This window comes from Armigeres subalbatus, chromosome 3 (assembly GCF_024139115.2).
Source record: "Armigeres subalbatus isolate Guangzhou_Male chromosome 3, GZ_Asu_2, whole genome shotgun sequence".
NCBI lineage: Eukaryota > Metazoa > Arthropoda > Insecta > Diptera > Culicidae > Armigeres > Armigeres subalbatus.
The window spans coordinates 345,868,100-345,887,235 of NC_085141.1; the positions used below are offsets into that span (position 1 = coordinate 345,868,100).

Below are 19,136 nucleotides of genomic sequence, written 5' to 3' on the forward strand. Positions count from 1 at the left end.
AAATTAAGTTAACATGCCAATGAACAATTCGACATAAAATTCTACTATTACTGAATAAACTTTAAATCAGTTTTTGGCTGATTTATTTGGTGTTGTGTTGAGCACTTTGAAAATCATTAATTGCCATGAAAACAAAGTTTGGTTGAGCACTTTGAAAATCATTAATTGCCATGAAAACATACGCATGCAATCAAAGGTGCCTGCGATGCGTGATTTCGCGCGCACTGAAACATAAGTAACTGCACACGCGCCACAGCACATACCGCAGCTGCCTTCGATTACATGCGCTTGTTTTCATGGCAATTAATGAATTTCAAAGTGCTCAACCAAACTTAAAAAAAAAATCAGCTGAAAACTAATTCAAAGTTTTTTAATCATAGTAGAATTTTATTTCGAATTGTTCATTGGCATGTTAACTTTATTTCCTGCAAATCTGGGCTCAATCGGGCTTTTCCATGCAATTTCCTGTACGAAATAGTAACCAAGGTGTATTTTCCCATATATTTCGGCTGAAGCCCCCATATTAACTTCAAATCAATTGCGCCAGCTTATGCAATAACCGATCAGGCTGAAATTTTCCGAGAATGATTTTCTTATCCAAAGGTAAAATCCTGGGGGGTGCCCCGTAGAATCGGACGACTTTTTGTATCCTGGGCCAGTCTAATGGACATCTTATCTTATAATAAAAATGAGTTGAGATTTTCTTCCTGACGATTTAACTCCCAAACGGGTTGACCGATCTGCAATATTTTTTCCCTAATCGATTCATTTTGGGATCCGCAAGGTTTGTGTATACAAAGAGTTAATAAATGTAACGGGGAAATGTAAAAAAAACATTAGAATTCAATTGTTGGTCAAATGTTAAGGAAAACAAAACAAACGCACGGAAATTGATCTAGAGTGCGGTGCTGCAAGAAGTGCATTGTGACATTTGCAATACCTGGGCAGAGCTGGGTTTCTATCGCTAGTTATTGATAAAAAGAGGAGTTCAATTATGCACTCTTGAGAGGCTCCCTGAGTGGTATACGCTAACGAGAATCAAAAAACACAATATCGTGTTGTTTTTATGGGTCTTTCAGCTCCAGTTGAGGTTCTCAGGATGCTTATGTCAATCGTTTGTAAGTGCATCTTTTATACTGTTGAGATTGTGTAGCCTTTCTTTGGAACATTATATGTTGGCCATCGGTGAATGAACTGCTGAACCGTGTTCAAAACCCGCAGACTTCTCGTATAGTATAGAAGAGCCCGGTAGTAGGCCATCAGGCCGAAGGTCATTATGCCGAATGATCATAAGGCCGAATAGTCAATAAAGCGAATGAGAAGTAAAATGTGATAAATGAGAAATTAGGGGTGAAAAGTCTATTATGTCTTCTCCCTTCTTCTTCTTTCCTTCATCCTTCTATCTCCTTAATTTCTTATTCATACTATTATACTTTACTTATGGATCCTGTACACCTTCGGTGGTGCAAAGGGCCGACTTGAAAGATCTCCATCCTGAGCGTTGCCCGGCTATCGCTTTAACCTGTTGCCAGGTTAGATTTCGGTCGACTTCTTTTATTTCTTTATTGAGGCTTCGCCGCCATGAGCCTCTGGGTCTGCCTCTGCTGCGATATCCCGCTGGGTTCCAGACTAATGCTTGTTTGCAGATTTCGTTTCCAGCCCTACGTAAGGTGTAGTCGACCCAGCCCCACTTCCGATACCGAAGTTTTGTTCACAACGGCGATGGAGCTCGTTGTTTGAGATCCAGTTGTGAGGCCACCAGGCCCGAATTATATACCGCAGGCATCTGTTAATGAATACCTGCAGCCGTTGAGTGTTCTCCACTGATACACACCATGTTTCGCTAGCGTATAACAGCACAGATTTCACGTTAGAGTTGAAAATTCGTATTTTGGTGCGTTCACTTATCTGCCTGTTTTTCTTAAACTCGCAAAGGCAGCCCTTGCTTTCTTGATCCGTACGCCTATGTCAATCTTGGTACCGCCGTCTGACGCCATTTGGCTACCAAGATATTGGAAGCTTTCAACATTCTCCACTGGTTGCCCGGCTACTGTGAAACTGGAAGGAGTCACCGTGTTTACATCCAACGATTTGGTTTTGTTGACGTTGATGACTAAACCTGCCGAATAGGCAAGGTCGTCTTATTCATTGTTCTTCGTTTTTCCTGCATTCCTTCTTTCTCTTCTTTTTCCTTTCTTATCTTTTCCTGCTTTCTTCTTCCTCCTTTCTTCGTTCTTCCTCCTTCTTTCTTCTTCCTTCTATTTTTCTTTCTTTCTTCCCCTTTCTTCTTTCACCCTTCTTCTTTTTTCTTTGTTTTTTTTTCTTTAATTTTTTCTTTCTTTCTTCTTCTTTCATAATTTTTCTTCTTTCTTCCTTTTTTGTAATTTTCTTTCGTTTTATTTCCTTTTTCGTTTTAACTTCTTCCTTCTTCCTTTCCATATCTATGCCCTTCTTTCTCCCTTCTTCTTTCTTCCTTATTCTTTATTTCGTCTTTGTTCTTTCTTTTACTCGATACTTTCTTACTTTTTGATTTCTCCATCATCCGTCTTCCTTCTTTAGTCTTCCTACTTCCCTCTTCCATCTTATTCCTACCTTCTATCATCTTCTTTCTTCATTCGTCCTTTTTCCTACTTTATTGTCTTTATTAAGGAGATTTTAAGCCCTAGGCTGGCTCGTCTCCGGTTTTTGCTACTTGCTTCTTCCTTTTTGTTCCTTCTTACTTCTTTCTTAATCCTCCTTCTTTTTTCTCCTTCCTTATTTTGTTTTCTTTCTTCATTTCTTCATGTTTCCTTTACTTTCTTCCCACTTCTCAGTAACCAAGAAACATGTTTAGTTTAATAACGGTCATGAAAATTTTTATTTCAAGAAAAAAAATTCAAAACGACTTACCGTGAGGCATCGAAATCCGTACACTTAAGCACCTTAGTATATGAAAAAGTCATTAGAAAATAGGAATCGAATGTAAATAAAACGTTCGTCATTGACACAGGCGCATGAAGGCTTTTACTTTTGAAGTGTTTCACATTTACTCATTAAAAACTACGAAAAACATGATAAAATAATGAATTAAATCAACTACTCCTGACTCGAAATCCGTCCACCGTGGACGGATTTCGAATCAAAGGATCAAAATCCGTACAGCTATTTCTTAACTAAATATTTAAATTGAAACAGTCTGACTGACTAAACTACCACTGTAAATAGTTCGATACGCACCTTGAGAAGCGATCCCTTCGATTTGTATTCCGCTTATCTTTTGTAATAATTTGCAATTAGCAATTGAAACACAGTTACTTTTGGTGCAATTATGCTCTACACTAAAACAAAATGGCGGCCCAAACTCCGCGTTTGGTGGGTGGAGATTTGTTTTTGATTTTTGTTGTTTTAATTTCAAATCCTTCTTTCCAATTCTATGCCCTAAAAGCTTACTGTCAAGTATTTGAACAGGATAAGATTAATTATTCCTACATTAGTTACCTTTAACATCCTTTAATTTATTGATATCTCATGAGGTGGACGGATTTCGGTGCTGTACGGATTTCGGTCCCGCACGGTATCTGCTTTTGTATACAAATATTTGAACGTCGATTTGGCGAATCTGATTGCACTCCCACACAAAACAACATTACCAATAGGTATGTGAAGGTTTCAGCTACATGTTGATGGTGTTGGTTTGCGTCGAAAAGCTATCAAATTCGTCAAATCGACGTTTGAATCTTTGTTTACAAAAGCAGATAAGTCGTTTTGAAATTTTTTGACGTAGAACTACGTCTGTCTTGTCTATATTGGGGTACACTTTAAAATTGCAAACAATCGAAAAACGTCACGAAAATATGATAGACTTTGATCGTTAATATCTCAGCCTTTTCTCGATGGATCTTAAATTTTTTTGGACCACTCGATCAAGGAAGAGTCAGTGCTTAATTCCCGATGAACACTGTTTTTAACGCAGTTATTTACACAGGAATCGCTTTTTATGCGATTTTTTCACTCGAATTTCGGGATTTCTGCGGTTCATTCACACATACTTTGGAATTTACGCTGGGTTTAACTTTGTTTTAATTCACGTGGCCCATATCATCCGCATAAAAAATGACTCCAGTGTATTACAATATATACGTATGATAATATTTAGTACTGAAACTTGCTAACAGCTTAGGAATTGGTTTCGGTAAATCAGTCAATCTCATAAGAGCATTGCAAGCTTCTTCTTCCATAGCACTACATTCCAACTGGAACTTGACCTGCTTTTCAACTTAGTAATCTATTAGTATTTCTTCAGTTATTGATTAAAAGCTTTCTTTGCCCGCCATTGCATTAGTATGTATCTTGTGTGGTAAATACAATGGATACACTATGCCCAGGGTGTGAGAATGTTTCCCACCCGAAACATCCTAGATCGAGAATCGATCTCGCCATCTCCGGATTCTGCGCCTTTGTTCTCAAGGCTAACTGGGAACCTCAAGCCGGCATAGACGTCAAATTAATGCAACTTACAGGACTTTTAGCTCGTTTCTGCTAACTAACACGCGCGTTTTCTCTGTAAAGCATGGGGGCGTTTGACGACAGCTGCTCGCTTACGTCTATTGATGCCAGTAGAGAGGCTCGGAATATTTTTCGCTGCTGCAGTAAATGCGTTCTGGTAATCTTTCTTCGGCTCTTGGTGTCTGCTGGAGTAAATGCAAAGTCCGACTCCTCACGTGAAGGAATGATAATTATTATCAATAAACTCTCAAACTGTCAAGCTACACTATCAGCCAGATTTTTGGAATTATCATTTGATAACTTCGCATGTGTGAAAAGTAGGCGAGTTGTTATCGGCTATAACTTTTCAAATCTTGCAACACAAAATTATTATTTTAATGTAAACCAAACTAATCTAATACCAATTTAATGTAAACAATGAAGCTCAATCGAATGTTAGGCATTGTGTTTTGGTGTTATGTAGGGAAAAAAGTTCAAAAGTAGCATTCACCAATAATGCTTCGAATCAAGATACAATTATCGAACGATTCTTACTCTCTAGCGAGTTTTTATTAATTGATAATTTGGATATGTGATCGCTTGAGAGTGTTATTCATCCTCGTTTATTTGAAAAAAATATTTTTATCATCCTTTTTAAATGTTAGTCTAAAATCTCACTCAATCTCAGGAGAGCAGGATAAACAGCGAAAACATATTCACCCTGGGCTTGAAACATGCTTGCTTTGGTCTCATCGAACAGAAAAGTCGAAAACCTGTATATTACATACGGCTACGTAGTTCAACGTCACCTTTGCGTACAACCCGATTGGGCTGCACCTTTGAGTTTTTTTCTTGATTTGCTGCCCAACTTCGATAAAACCAGGATAAAACCAAAATGTTTTTTTTTCGATTGTACGACAATTCTCCGAAAACCAATTCCCCGAATGCAATTTCCCCGAATGCAAATTCCCCGAATAACAATTCCCCGAATGTAACTTTTCCCCGAATGCCTCCCTCTTCTATTTGAATATGCTGAATACGAAATGTGAGAAAAGGCGTAAGATGACTAATCCGAAGATAGCGTGTTCGATTATCGTCCCGGCCTAGGATACTTTCGGGTGAGAAACATACTTGGATCCTTGGGCATAGTGTATCCGTCGTACTCGCCACACAAGATACATACTCGTGCAACTGTTGCACAAAGGAAAATTTTCAATTTAATAACCAATAGCTAATAGATAACCCATTTAAAAGTAGGCCAAGATCGAGTTGAAAAGTAGAGTCATCGAAGAAGAAGAAAACTACCAAGCCGTGAAAGAAGACAATGCTTTCTTTGAATAAACGCATCTGGCCAGTATTAGGCGAAGTAAGGAGAAGTTTTTTTTTGAATGAATACGTTTGCTCGGTATGATAAAGCATCAGCGCGGTTCAATGCAAAGAGACAAGATAATGCCTTTTTTGAAATCGAGGAGATAATGCCTTCTTCCGGTACAAAGCGAAGGAAGGAGTTAATACCTTCTTCAAATGAACACATTTGCCCTGTAAAAGACAAAGAGGGTAGATAGTCCCTTTCTTAAATGAACTCGTTTGCCCGGAATAATGCGAATGGAGGAGATAATGCCTTCTTTAAATGATTTTGTCTACCCGGTATGAGACAAAAAGAATTATTTTGAAAAAAAAAAAGTCTGTCCGTTATAATGCAAGGAACGGAGATAATCAATTATATGCTTCAAAACTACCCATATTTTACACTACATTTATATGAGAAAATGCCAATTTGCTAATGGAACATTCTGTAAAATCGCATTCCACCAAAAGTCGTTCTGAGAGAGTATAATCCATCAAATGTCATTCCACGAGAGTTACATACCACCAAATGTTATTCCGCGAAAATAAAATCAGCAAAATGTTTTTCGGTGAAATGCTAACTTAAATGTTGCTTAACCTTCCGTGACTCGCCCCGATGTAAAAGGTAAAAAACTAATGAACAAAGCACGCTTGTCGTTTACAAGAGCGGCGGGACTCCGTAAGAGATCCGAGACCATGAGAGTCCCGGAAGGTCGAAAAGGGATCTCATATATATTTTCCTTATACAGGTCAATGTCGCCTACATCAAAATAAGAGAGCACATTCATCCTTATTGTGGACAAACACCTGCTCTCCAAAAGGGAAACTCATTTGCCTTTGCCTTATTTCGAGCTAACGCCTGCTTCGGAAGAAGGGGCCACATCTACCATTTCCTTACTTCGTGAAAATTCCTTATTTTAAAGAATGGATCACATCCCCCCTTTCCTTATTCTTTATTTTTAGAAGATATATTTTATTAAAGAAAGAATAAAATTCATTGTTTTATTATTCCGGGAAACAACCCACTTTTAAAAGAGGAACACATTTATTATTGCATTATTCTGGGACATGAATTCTTTTTGAAGAAGGAATTACATTCACCAATGCCTCATTCAGGACAAACGTTTTGGTTAAAACACATTCACCCTTGCCTTATAGTTCTTACGAAGGGATATACAGGAGAGGATTTTAATTTCAAAGATAGAAATTTGCCCAAACGCTATCAGTCAGAAATAGAATTACTGTTCGCTATTTTACTTTTTCAGAAAATGCAGCCGTTGTTCGACTATTTCAGACAAAAAACTACCTTGGGAACGATTGTACGACAATTCCCCGAATAACAATTCCCCGAATGCAATTTCCCCGAATGCAATTTTCCCGAATAACAATTCCCCGAATGTACCAATTCCCCGAATGTAACATTTCCCCGAATGTAACATTTCCCCGAATTCTTTTTGAGTGCGGCACAAGGGGATGGGTATGATTGCCGATCCGGAGGTTGCGAGTTCGATTCTTGGTTCGGCCTAAGATGCTTCAGGGTAGGAAGATAGGGGAAAGCTTTCAATAACTGTGTAATTAATAATAGAACACTAAGTTGAAAAACAGGCCAAGTTTCAGATAGAATTTAGAGCCATTTAAGATGAAGACAATGCACTGAAAGAAGGCAATGCTTTCTATGAATGAACGCATTTGGTCTGTATAAGACGAAGTGAGGAGATAATGCTTTCTATAAATTAATAAGTTTGCTCGGTATGATCAACGCATCTGCCCGGTTTAAAGCCAAGGGAATGTATATAAGAATAAGAATAAATAAACGCGTCTGTCCAGTATAAGACAACGGTAGGAGATAATGCCTTCTTTAGATAATAGCATCACCCGGTATTAGGGGAAAGGAAGTGATAATGTCTTCCTCAAATGAACACATTTGTCCGGTATAAGGCAAAGAGGATAGATTGCCCCTTCTTTAAATGAATTCTTTTGTCTGGAATAAAGTGGAAGAATGATACAATGCCTTCTTTAAATGATCGCGTCTGTCCGGTGTAATGAGAATATAGGACATGATGCCTTCTTTAAATAAACTCGTCTATCCGGTATAAGGCCTCTCGAGACAGAAATTCTGTCTGCAATAATGCAAGAAGAAGAAATAATTCGTTTATTAAGCAAGTAGCTCGCTTACCAGGTATAAAAAAATGAATTATATGGAGCAATTATATGTTTCAAACCTGCTGCTATACTACACCACACTTATCTAAGAAAATGCCAATTTTTTAATATAGCATTCTGAAAAATGGGATTCTTCCAAAGGTCATTCTGAAAAAGGTATAATCCATCAAAAGTCATACCGCGAAAGTTACAGTACGCCTAACACTATATTGAGAAAATGAATTCGGCAAAATGTTTTTCGGTGATATATAATACATTCAATACATATGCGTAATAAGGGATCTTATATATTTTTTTTTTTATTCTGGCCGAATTCGCCTGCATCCAAATAAGAGATCAGATTAGCCCTTATTCTCATGCTCAATTTATTCATCCACCATTTCCTTACTTCGTAAAAATGCCTTTTTTTTAAAGAACATCCCCCCTTATCATATTCAGGGCAGATATATGTTATTAAATAACGAATAACATTCATTATCTGGTGTAACACCCACTGAAGAAGGGACACATTTACCATTGCATTATTCCGAGCACATACATTTTTTTCAAAGAAGGAATCACATTCACCATTGCCTCATTCTGGCAAATGCATTTTTTTGGTTTACAAGAATTTTGGTTAAGTCGAGTCAAGTACGAGACACTGAAGACGACCACACAGTTGTGGTCGAAATACGTATCTGCAAAGATATCGACAATAATTGGTGGAATTAAATGGAGAGTACTTAATTCGTCTTAGACGGTTGAATACATTCCACTAAAAGAGCTTAATAAGCTTATAAAAAGCTTATAAAAAGAGCTTTTATATCTTTGAAGAATGTTTATACGGGACAGAAGTTTTATTCCGAAGATAGGAAAAATATTTACCAAAAGGCTTTCAATCGAAATTGCAGTTTGATACTATTTTAGGAAAAAACTACACTAGAAAACATTGACCTCTGACATCTTTATAACTCAACAACACATCTTGGAGCATCAAGAACATCAAATACTACCAAAGGCTATTCAGCTGATAATCTCCAATAAAACACTCTTGAACGTATCTTTCAACGCTGCGTTTTTTCGGACGCATACAATGGATTGCGAAGATGTGTTTGCAAGAGGTATTTTATTTTCGGGGAATTGTTCCATTCGGGGAAATGTTACATTCGGGGAAATTGCATTCGGGGAATTGGTTTTCGGGGAATTGTCGTACAATCCTTGGGAACACTGTACTCTGATATCTTTTTAATTTGCCAACACATTTTGGAAGATCAAGAACAAGAAGTCACTCTATAACGTATCTTTGAACGCTGCTCTGTTCGGACGCATACAATCGATCGCAAAGTTGTTTTTGCAGGAGATACTTTCATTTCGGGGAATTGTTTCATTCGGGGAATTGTTACATTCGGGGAATTTGCATTCGGGGAATTTGCATTCGGGGAATTTGCATTCAAGGAATTTGCATTCGGGGAATTGGTTTTCGGGGAATTGTCGTACAATCGTTTTTTTTTCGGCCCAATGACCTTTCGGCCCAATGACGATTCGGCTCAATGACGTAAAACGCCCCACAAAAAGGCGAAGCAAGGTGTCTCTGCGGCTTAGAGGGCAGATAAGACACGAAGCAGCCACAAATCGATTGTCCTATTCACAAATTAAGAAAAGGTTGGATGTTCCAGTAACGCCCAGACATAATGAATCAAATGGGCAAAACTGAAGAGCAAACCGAAATTGGCGACGTCCCATAAAGAGAATCGTCTCAAATCAGCGAGAAAATGGCAGCAAAATACAGTTTCCATGAAGAATAAGAAATTTTCATTAATAATTAGGAAAGGTTCAATGTTCATTTTGATTTCTTCATGGAAAATTCGCGCTTAACTTTTTAAAAAGACCGAAGTAACATTTTTTTCATGAATTAATTTGAATATGGCAACCAACAGACCAATATGAAAACTTTTGATTGCAGTACTCAAAATAATTCATGAAAAAATGTTTTTTTTTAATCTCTATTGATGAGGTTTTTAGCCCTAGGCTAGTTAACCTAAAATAAAAGGTTGCTTAGGTCATTTTGAAAAGTTAAGCGAGAATTCTTCTTTTATAATTGCAATTTTTGAATTGTGGAAAACTCCCAATTGTTAAATTTTTTTTATTTATTTTATTTATGTTTTATATTTATTTTTTGCTCACACCCTGATTTTTTTGTTGGCAATTTATCAATTTTTTAGCATTAGCTTTGAGCAAATCGCACAAATTCGTAGGTGGTACAAGCCAAGACGATGTACGAAGTAGCATCACTTTCATCCGTTACCACAGACTCGACCACAGATAGTGATTTGGGACTAATTTTGGACTAATAGATGGAAGCAATGCACTCTCCAATAGTCGAGATCTGTCCTGGCCACGTCCTTGCCAATGCTGAGGAAGGGAAAGGTTGGTTAGTTGGACACCTACTTAAGAAAGGTGCAGAGAACTCTACGACCTCTCATAGGTTTTGGGATTATGTGAAAGGTTACAACAGTAGGAATTAATGCTTAATGAACACTAAGCTGCGAGGCGGCTCTGTCCCAGTGTGGGGATGTAATGCCAATAAGAAGAAGAAGATGAAGAAGAAGACCTCCTGCTTATAAAGCAAAGCGGTGGCCACTAGACCTCCGAGCTCGTTTTATTGGCAGTTTTTTAATGTTTCATGGACAATTTTTTTTTTAGGAGGTGTTTTTATTTTACTCCGAGAAAAAAAAACATGGAATGGAAAGCCGAATCTCAAACTTTATTTATATATGTAAAAAATCTTGACGGACCGTTCTATTATAGCTGCTATTGGCATAATCTAAACCAAAAGGGGGTTGTCATATCCAAACGAAGCTTTGGGTGAAAGTTTGATGGTGTGGGGAGCCTTTTCATACCACACCAAGCTTCCAACATGTTTTATATCTACAAAAATGAACTCCGGAATGTATTTGGATCTGCTGGAGGATGTTTGAATCGGATACATGGAGAACGAAGCATTCTAAGACACCATTTCCCAACAGGACAACGAAGTACTAGTTGTTTCATAATAGTGTTTTATTACGAAATATTAATGGTGCGGCTAAACGAATGGCCAGTCATTTTTTTGCTTTCATTTGATTATATGAACTGAATTTTGATTTTTATCTAGAGCAATGAATAGAAGAGAAAATATAAATTGTTTCCAAAATCATCAAAAGTAACCAAACAATTAACTTATTTCTGAAACTATATAAAAAAGGGGGTGCTGCTAAACGAATGTCTAGCATGTCTAGCGATTTACCCTAGCCCAGTGTACGAGTTACATAATATGATCGGGAGGCGTGTGGTAGTAAGCCCATCCTACCTGTACACCGTCGATACACCTATGCCTGCCGTATTGTAGAGTTCTATAATCGTTGGTATTGGGCGATGTTCCTCAAGTTCTAGGTCCGCCTCTTTTAACGTCCATGCTTCATGTCCATAAAGGGCCTCTGGTAGAATCAGAGTTTTGTATATAACAAATTCCGTTTCCGTCTGCATGTTGCGGGACCTAAGCTGGTTATGAAATCCGTAGAAGGCCCTATTCGAAACAGCAATACGTCTTTTCACTTCACGGGTAACGTCACATGTCACAAGCGTTCCATGGTAAACAAAATCTTCAACAACTTCAAACACATGTACATCAAGCACTACCACAGCACTATGTCTTTTTGTATCTTCACCTGCTACAATCCCAAGTCACATTATTGGTTTAATTATGGTCATAACAACAAACATAAAACCAGAATGTTACTAGGAATGTACTTTGTCGTGATAGAGTTAATGGTTCAGCCTATCCTCGCCGTCTCCCTTTTCAGTGGGACAAAAGCCTCCACTACTGCTCTGCGATCGATTCCAATGAGCCCGATATCGTCTGCAAAGCCCAGGAGCATATGCGACCGTGTGTTGGTAGTACCGTTCCTCTGCACGCTAGATCTCCTAATGGCGCTCTCGAGTACAATGTTGAACAATAAATATGAAAGTGCGTCACCCTGCTTCAATCCGTCTAAGGTCACAAACGAGGTTGATACTTCTTTTGCAATCCGAAAACTTGATTTTGAGCCATCCAGCGTTGCACGTATCATTCCAATCAGTTTTGCCGGAAACTCATGTTCTTACATTTTCTGCCACATCTCATTTCTTTTCACTGAATCGTACGCTGCTTTGGAGTCAATGAACAGATGATGAGTCTGCAAGTTGTACTCCTGGAATTCATCAAGGATCATCTGCAGGCCAGCCGGCAGGCAGTTCTTCTTCCTCCCAAATTTTCTGGATAATGTGGTGGATTGATTGAAAAGCTCGACCCGGGTATCGTCCTTCCCAGCAGCTTTACTATTTTTCAGCTCGTTCAGAGTCTTCTTAACTTCGTCCAGCGTTGGTGGTTCCACAGCTTGACCGTCGTCGACTTTGTCCATCTTTCTCCTTAATACAGCTTCATTTACACCGTTCAACAAATCATCGAAGTACTCCTTCCACCTGACTGCCATCATTGTCTTGTCTGTCAGTAAATTCCCCTCTCGGACATTGCACATGGTGGGCACTGGCGCAGTCTTATGCCGCGCACCATTGACAGTTGCGTAAAACCTCCGCATATCGTTTCTATCTATATTCTCCTGCTCTGTTTGCTCTACTAGTTTAGCCTTTCTTGGTAAATGTAGAATCTTCGGTAGGCTTCTTTACCAGGGTTGCGCTACCTACATCGCGTTGAAGGGGCTGCCAGTTTTGCCTCGTTGGTAATCGGACGATGATCAGCCGCCCCTAACATGGGGAACAGACGCTGTGTGAGCCACTCCTAACATGGAGAACAGACGCTCGATCAGATTTGCTCCTCCGGAGAGGATCAAATCCTCCTTCGCTGTCAGCAAACGACCATAGATCCCACCGGGGTTGGTTACCCGATCTCCCCTAATGTTGCTCGTATCCCAGCTAGCGTCGCGAGGAGGTAGGATAGGAGTTGCTGGGTAAAAAGCTAAGGACCGCGAAATGGGGTCTACCCGGGTAGAGGTGAATAACAAACAAATAACATAACAATAGCAAATTTTGCTGTGATATCAGATTTTGTTATTCATAAACAACATAAAATAGCATCCCAACAACAAGTTTTGTTATAATAGTAAAATTTGTCATTCATATGTTATTGTAAAAAAGAGCAGAACAACAAATGAAGAACACATTTTGCAATCATAGCAAAGTTTGTTATTCATTTATCATTTGCTTTTTCAACATCAATAATAACTGATTTTGATATTTTCTTTTCTTCGAATATTTTGCTATTGGTTTGTTATTATAATAGAAAAATGTTAGTTAGTTATTTATGAGTTATTTGCTAGAGCAATGTCTGGTATTATTTTTGCTATTTTAGCAACTATATCAAATAAACTAATGTCATATTTTGCTATTCAGTTATTCATATATTAATAGTAAAATTTGATATTATTTTGCTGTTTTCTTCTACCCGGATATTTATTCTTTCAGGTACGCATTACTCAGCATTTACCTCGAAGCCCATCTGCTTCCATTTTTCCCCATAGATGACAGAGGCTGGTGCTTCGAGAGCCTCGGGTTGGGACGTTGGTTCTAGGGATCGGAATAACATGACTTAGTCTCCATTATTCCGAATAAATCCGACAATTCCAGTCCATAAGGTCCAGGAAACGGAGCTTTGCCCGAAGTAGGTACATATTTTCTTGAGTATAGCGTATCCTATTGGCGGAATTAAATTCTATCCCAACAAACATTGATAGCGTCTGAAGCCAATACATGTTTATAAGCCACCAAACTAAAGAACTTGGTGAAAACATTTTAATGAAAATTTAAAAAAACTGAAATGTGCTTCTGCTCATTTTTTGTTTTGTTTTTTTTTTATTAAATAAAACCATTTCCTTTTAACTAAAAATTGACCTAAATTCCAATCATTTACTATAAGTTAGTTTGTTTACTTTGGATTGATAGCCGTGATTTTATGTTTGAGATTTTTATCGATCATTGTGTTGTGTAACTAGCCCTTTAGTTTAGCCTCTGAAATGAGTTATTTACAAGCTACTAATTCATCATTTTATTGATAATTAAACCATTCTTATTAAGTGTCTTGTGGTCAGAACGATTTAGCTGCTATCGGTTTTGTAACCCGATTCTCTTTATATATTACTCTGATTTGTCTCACAGTTGTCTGGAGCTGACGTTCCATAGTTCCGCATTTCCATCACGCGCACCCGTGTTAAAAATTAATAAGCACAAAGCACGTAGCCACACTCCACATTTACACGCGTAAAGTTGCATCTCGATCTTCCTGCTTGGGCGACAGCCTACATATATATTTCCTAAACCTACCAATAAAAAAGTCAGTGACTATCAGCCACGCACAGCAATGAACACGAAAAAACGCAGCATTCTTCTGCTGCTGCTGTTCGGTATTTGCATCGCACTGAATCAAGCCAGTAGTCCGCTCGAGCACGCCGCCACGCTGAAAAGCTTCGACCAGCTACGGATCGAGTGTGCCCAATATCTGCCGGCGAATAGTTCCTCAACCGACGACGACGGCGGCGATGGGTGTTCCGATCGGTGTCTGGGTCTGGTCGGCCGCTTCTGGAACGACACTGTTGGCAGACCGCACTACTCGGTTGGACGGTTCTACCGTCAGGATCCGGACGATCTGGACTACATCAACCGAACTGTTCTGTGCATGAACGAAACGGTTCACAGTTTGCCTCCGTGTGCTGGCTGTCATCGTGCCAGTTGCGGTATGCAGTGCTACCAGGATCAGTTCGGCGAGTTGGTCAACCAGGAACCGAAGTTCGTTCCCGTTCCGAACTTGAAAGGCGTTCGAATCATCAACGAGTGCGCCCTGATACTGCAGCTATCGGCGGAAGATTTGCAACACATTTTGGAACATGGTTATACCAATACTTCCGAAAGTGCTTGTCTTACACGGTGTCTTTTGATTCGAGCCGGATTGTACAGTGACAGCCACGGTCCAAATATAGAGCGGTTTTCAGTACAGTGTGAAGGGTACGATGACAAATACGCGGAAACGGTTACCAAATGCTATGTCAGCTTGCAGGAACAAGAGCTGGACAAATGTTCGCTTGCTGCGCGAGTCTACGAGGAATGCATTCAAATCAATATGTACAGTAACAGCAATATAGACATTAGTACGTTTGTTTATCACACGCTGTACGGTTTGGGAGTAGCGTTCGAATACGTCATTTATCCGATTATTCATATTTTGTGATCATAAACTGATATGAAAATAAAATAAAAGGGTTCGAAAATACATACCAATTCGAACATGGAAACTTCAGAGCCTATGGAAAGTGATACTCATTTAGAATTAAAATATTAACAATTTCAAATAAAGATTTTAAGATTAGTTTTTATTGAACTGTGATTGGATTTTGATTACACGTGGATTGTTTTGCTTTGAACCCAGGTTTGACATGGTTTGGAATATAAAAATCGGTTTAGAATTTACTACTGTTTTTGGAACAACTAAAATATTCGTGAGAAGTGTTTATTGCCTCGGTAGACTAAATATTCTTATTCAAATGAAAGCGAACCTTTTCATACATTATTCAGAATGACAACCCGTAATTCAGATTGCGTGGCTCCAGAACCTTTTTCCTGTTACAGGTATTCAGTTGTTGCCTTCTGAATCGCATCCTAACCCACCCATTCGTTTAGACCGTTTGACATCCTCTGATCCGTTCCGCTTTTCTAGTCAGCTTGTAATGTTAATCGAAAAATATGTTTTACGTCGGAGCATACGTACATAATACCCAACCGTAAACCAATGATCAAAAGGTAGCATACGAGCACACACGTACCTCTAAAGGGGGTGACTTTATCGATTTGGTTGGACAGTTCCTGGAATGGGATTCACAAAATTCAACCTACTTTCATGGTCCGACAATGTGTCAGTGTCGGTAGGATTGAATCGAGATGCAAACGTGGTCCATTTTACTTTGAAAAGTTCCAACTATGGATCAAATATTTTCTCAACTAAATGTAAATTCAACCTTATGGAAATGGATTTTAAATCACAGGTAACCAGGAAGCATCGTTTCATTGAATCAAAGAAAAATAGTCGAATAAATTATGTTTACTTATTTAATAAAATGAAATCAATCTTTCAGGTTGGGCCGTATAAGTCTACTATTTATTAAACTATGTTCGAATGAAATTTAGACTGACAAACTTAATTCTTGTTTTATATGATAGTGTGTTTTAAAGTGTTAACATTTAGCAGAAAATTCTGCTGTATTCCAAAGATGTTGTTCGGCATTTTTAAAGGAAACTATTCAAAATATCCTTGAGAAATATGGAAATTTATTTTTTTTAAGCTTAAGTTTAATTTCTTTATTTCAGGAGCAGGGAAAAACCCCTGGAAGTGGAGTTCCTTTCAAACACCTTCTCCCAGAGGCATAAAACCTCCTCATCTTTTCAATCATACATACAATATTTGGTACCTCCAATGAGAATTTTTTCTCTTTAAAGAAGGAATTTAATAGTTTTGCTACATTAGATATAACACAATTTAAATTTAGTTGACCGAGTTACAATTGATGGTAATGGAAAGCTTCGACGAATGGTGGTAAGTTGCAGTGCGTGGCGATTGGTTGATATGGGTGGCGATGGATGGCGGTAGGTGGAAATGTGTGATGGTGGATGGCGATGCATAATGGGTGGTGATGGGTGGCGGCTGACGGAGATACAAATTAGAAAAAGCAGTGAATGTTCAAAAGTGAATGGAAAGTGCGGTCGCGATATTATAGGAGGTAAATATGGATGCTCTCTTTCAAATGTTTCCTTAACGATTTTTTGAACATGTTGAGGCTTGAAGCCGTTTTACAGTTGTGTGTGTGTGTGTCCAATCTAACCCCCACTGGCTGGCAGTGATGTTATGGAAAAAAGCTGTCTGTTTATATTACAGTCAGATTTAATCCGGGAGTTAGATGGTGCTAGCTCTACTGCAGATCCAGTGACCCATTTCAGACTGCCTGGTATTTCATGACCAGTCCGAGGCCACTTTCACTAACAATAAGCCCCGCTTGTTTATGCTACCATTATCAATTGGATAATGGATCCATAATTTGAAATTCAGCGCGTATTTAGTTTCTTTTATTGAAGTCATAGTAAAAATATAATGAAACAATCTCACCAAATTAATCCATTTTTGTGTAAAAGAGCCAGAGGAGAACACTTTCACCGGCTTTTCGACGAGTGGCCTTAGTTATAGTTGACACATGAGGCCTGCACCCCGTAGGTGATTATGGCGTGATTTTCGAAAAAGTAGGAACAGCTTCTTTGGATGTGGCAGAGTAGGTGATGATCCCATAGTTTGTTAAAATGAAACACGAGACTATTCGAAAACTTCGTGGTTGGAATAGAATTTAAGGCATTTCATTTTTTTACATATTCCACCAAAAGACCAAATTGATTCATTTCACTTTCTTCAAAATCTTCTTATTCCGGCGTCGAATGTAAAAGCAACACGGAAGCTGAAACACGAACAAAACGTAAATCACATCGGCACTATCCGTTAACCAGAATTCCGATGGTCACTTTTCCGAATAACGATCGCGATACAGAAAACATTTAAAGAAAAAAAAACTCGTGGCGAAAAAACGAATGTCAACCGTTTGCGGCAAAGCCTACTCCTCAGGCTTGAAGCCGTTTTACAGTTAGCAGGAAATTTATTAAACAGCTTGCTCCCGGTATAGGCAAATTTTCTGCGACCAAACTCCGTATTGAATCTTGCTAAAGTGAGGCTTCCTTCATATCTTGATTCTCTGTTGTAAACAGTTCTTTGGATATTTGTGTTATGGTGCGTTGAGGCATCGATTAGAATTTTGCGTATTTGTACCAGGATTTGAAAAGCCTGAAGTGCCTTTATCGGCAAAATTGAATCGGCAGCATCTTTATAAAGGAATAGAGTATGGTATAGCCTTATCATCCACTTCCTGGGTACAAAGGTAACAATCCTCCGGAATATTCCTCAAATGGAGCTTAACTTGCTTTTAAGCATGTTAATATGTGCAGACCACTTCATCGTCGAGTCCAAAACAAGTCCAAGAAAAGAATATTCAAAAACTTCCTCGATCAGACATCCATGAACTTCTAAAGTATCTCGTGAAGGCAGACGTTTACGAGGAGAGTGGATAACCATGTACTCTGTTTTGGCGAGATTTGGGGAAAGCAGATTTGTATTGAAGAAGTCTTGTAGGACAACAATGTCTTCCTTGATTTGTCTTTGTAGATTCATTTATTCATTACCAGGCTAAGGCCGAAGTGGCCGGTGCTGCACATAAAAGTCTTCTCCATTAAGCTCGGTCCATGGCTGCACTTCGCCAACCACGCAGTCTGCGGAGGGTCCGCAAATCGTCCTCCATCTGATCGATCCACCTTGCCCGCTGTGCACCTCGCCTTCTTTTTCCCGTCGGATCGTTGTCGAGAACCATTTTCACCGGATTACTTTCCGACATTCTGGCTACGTGCCCGGCCCACCGCAGTCTTCCGATTTTCGCGGTGTGAACGATGGATGGTTCTACCAACAGCTGATGCAACTCGTGGTTCATTCGCCTCTTCCACGTACCGTCCGCCATCTGCACCCCACTATAGATGGTACGCAACACTTTCCTTTCGAAAACTCCCAGTGCGCGTTGGTCCTCCACGAGCATCGTCCAAGTCTCGTGTCCGTAGAGAATTCCCGTTCTAATAAGCGTTTTGTAGATAGTCAGTTTGGTACGGCGGCGAACTCTATTCGATCGGAGCATTTTGCGGAGTCCACCTGCCATGATACGTCTCCGAATATCTCTGCTTGCATCGTTGTCACCAGTGAGCCCAAGTACACGAATTCTTCTACCACCTCGATTTCGTCACCACCGATAGAAACTCGTGGTGGGTGGCTTACATTGACCTCTCTTGAGCCTCTTCCTATCATGTACTTCGTCTTTGACTTGTTGATGACTAGTCCAATCCGTTTAGCTTCGCTTTCCAGTCTGATGTAGGCTTCCTCCGTCCGCTCAAAGTTACATGCCATGATATCTATGTCGTCGGCGAAACCAAATAACTGGAAGGACTTCGTGAAAATCGTACCACTCGTGTCAACCCCTGCCCTTCGTATTACTCCCTTCAAAGCGATGTTGAATAGCAGACACGAA

The 19,136-nt window shown here is 39.2% G+C and overlaps 2 protein-coding genes across 2 annotated transcripts in view; both read left to right on the forward strand.

Annotated features, from left to right (window-relative positions):
* LOC134225952 (exostosin-1-like) overlaps nucleotides 1-19,136 on the forward strand; it is a 601,093-nt gene that overhangs the window by 303,491 nt on the left and 278,466 nt on the right.
* Nucleotides 14,273-15,287, forward strand: LOC134222587 (general odorant-binding protein 45-like). Its single transcript, XM_062701748.1, has one exon. It carries the CDS (start codon nucleotides 14,345-14,347, stop codon nucleotides 15,206-15,208), a length of 864 nt encoding a protein of 287 aa, XP_062557732.1. The 5' UTR covers nucleotides 14,273-14,344; the 3' UTR covers nucleotides 15,209-15,287.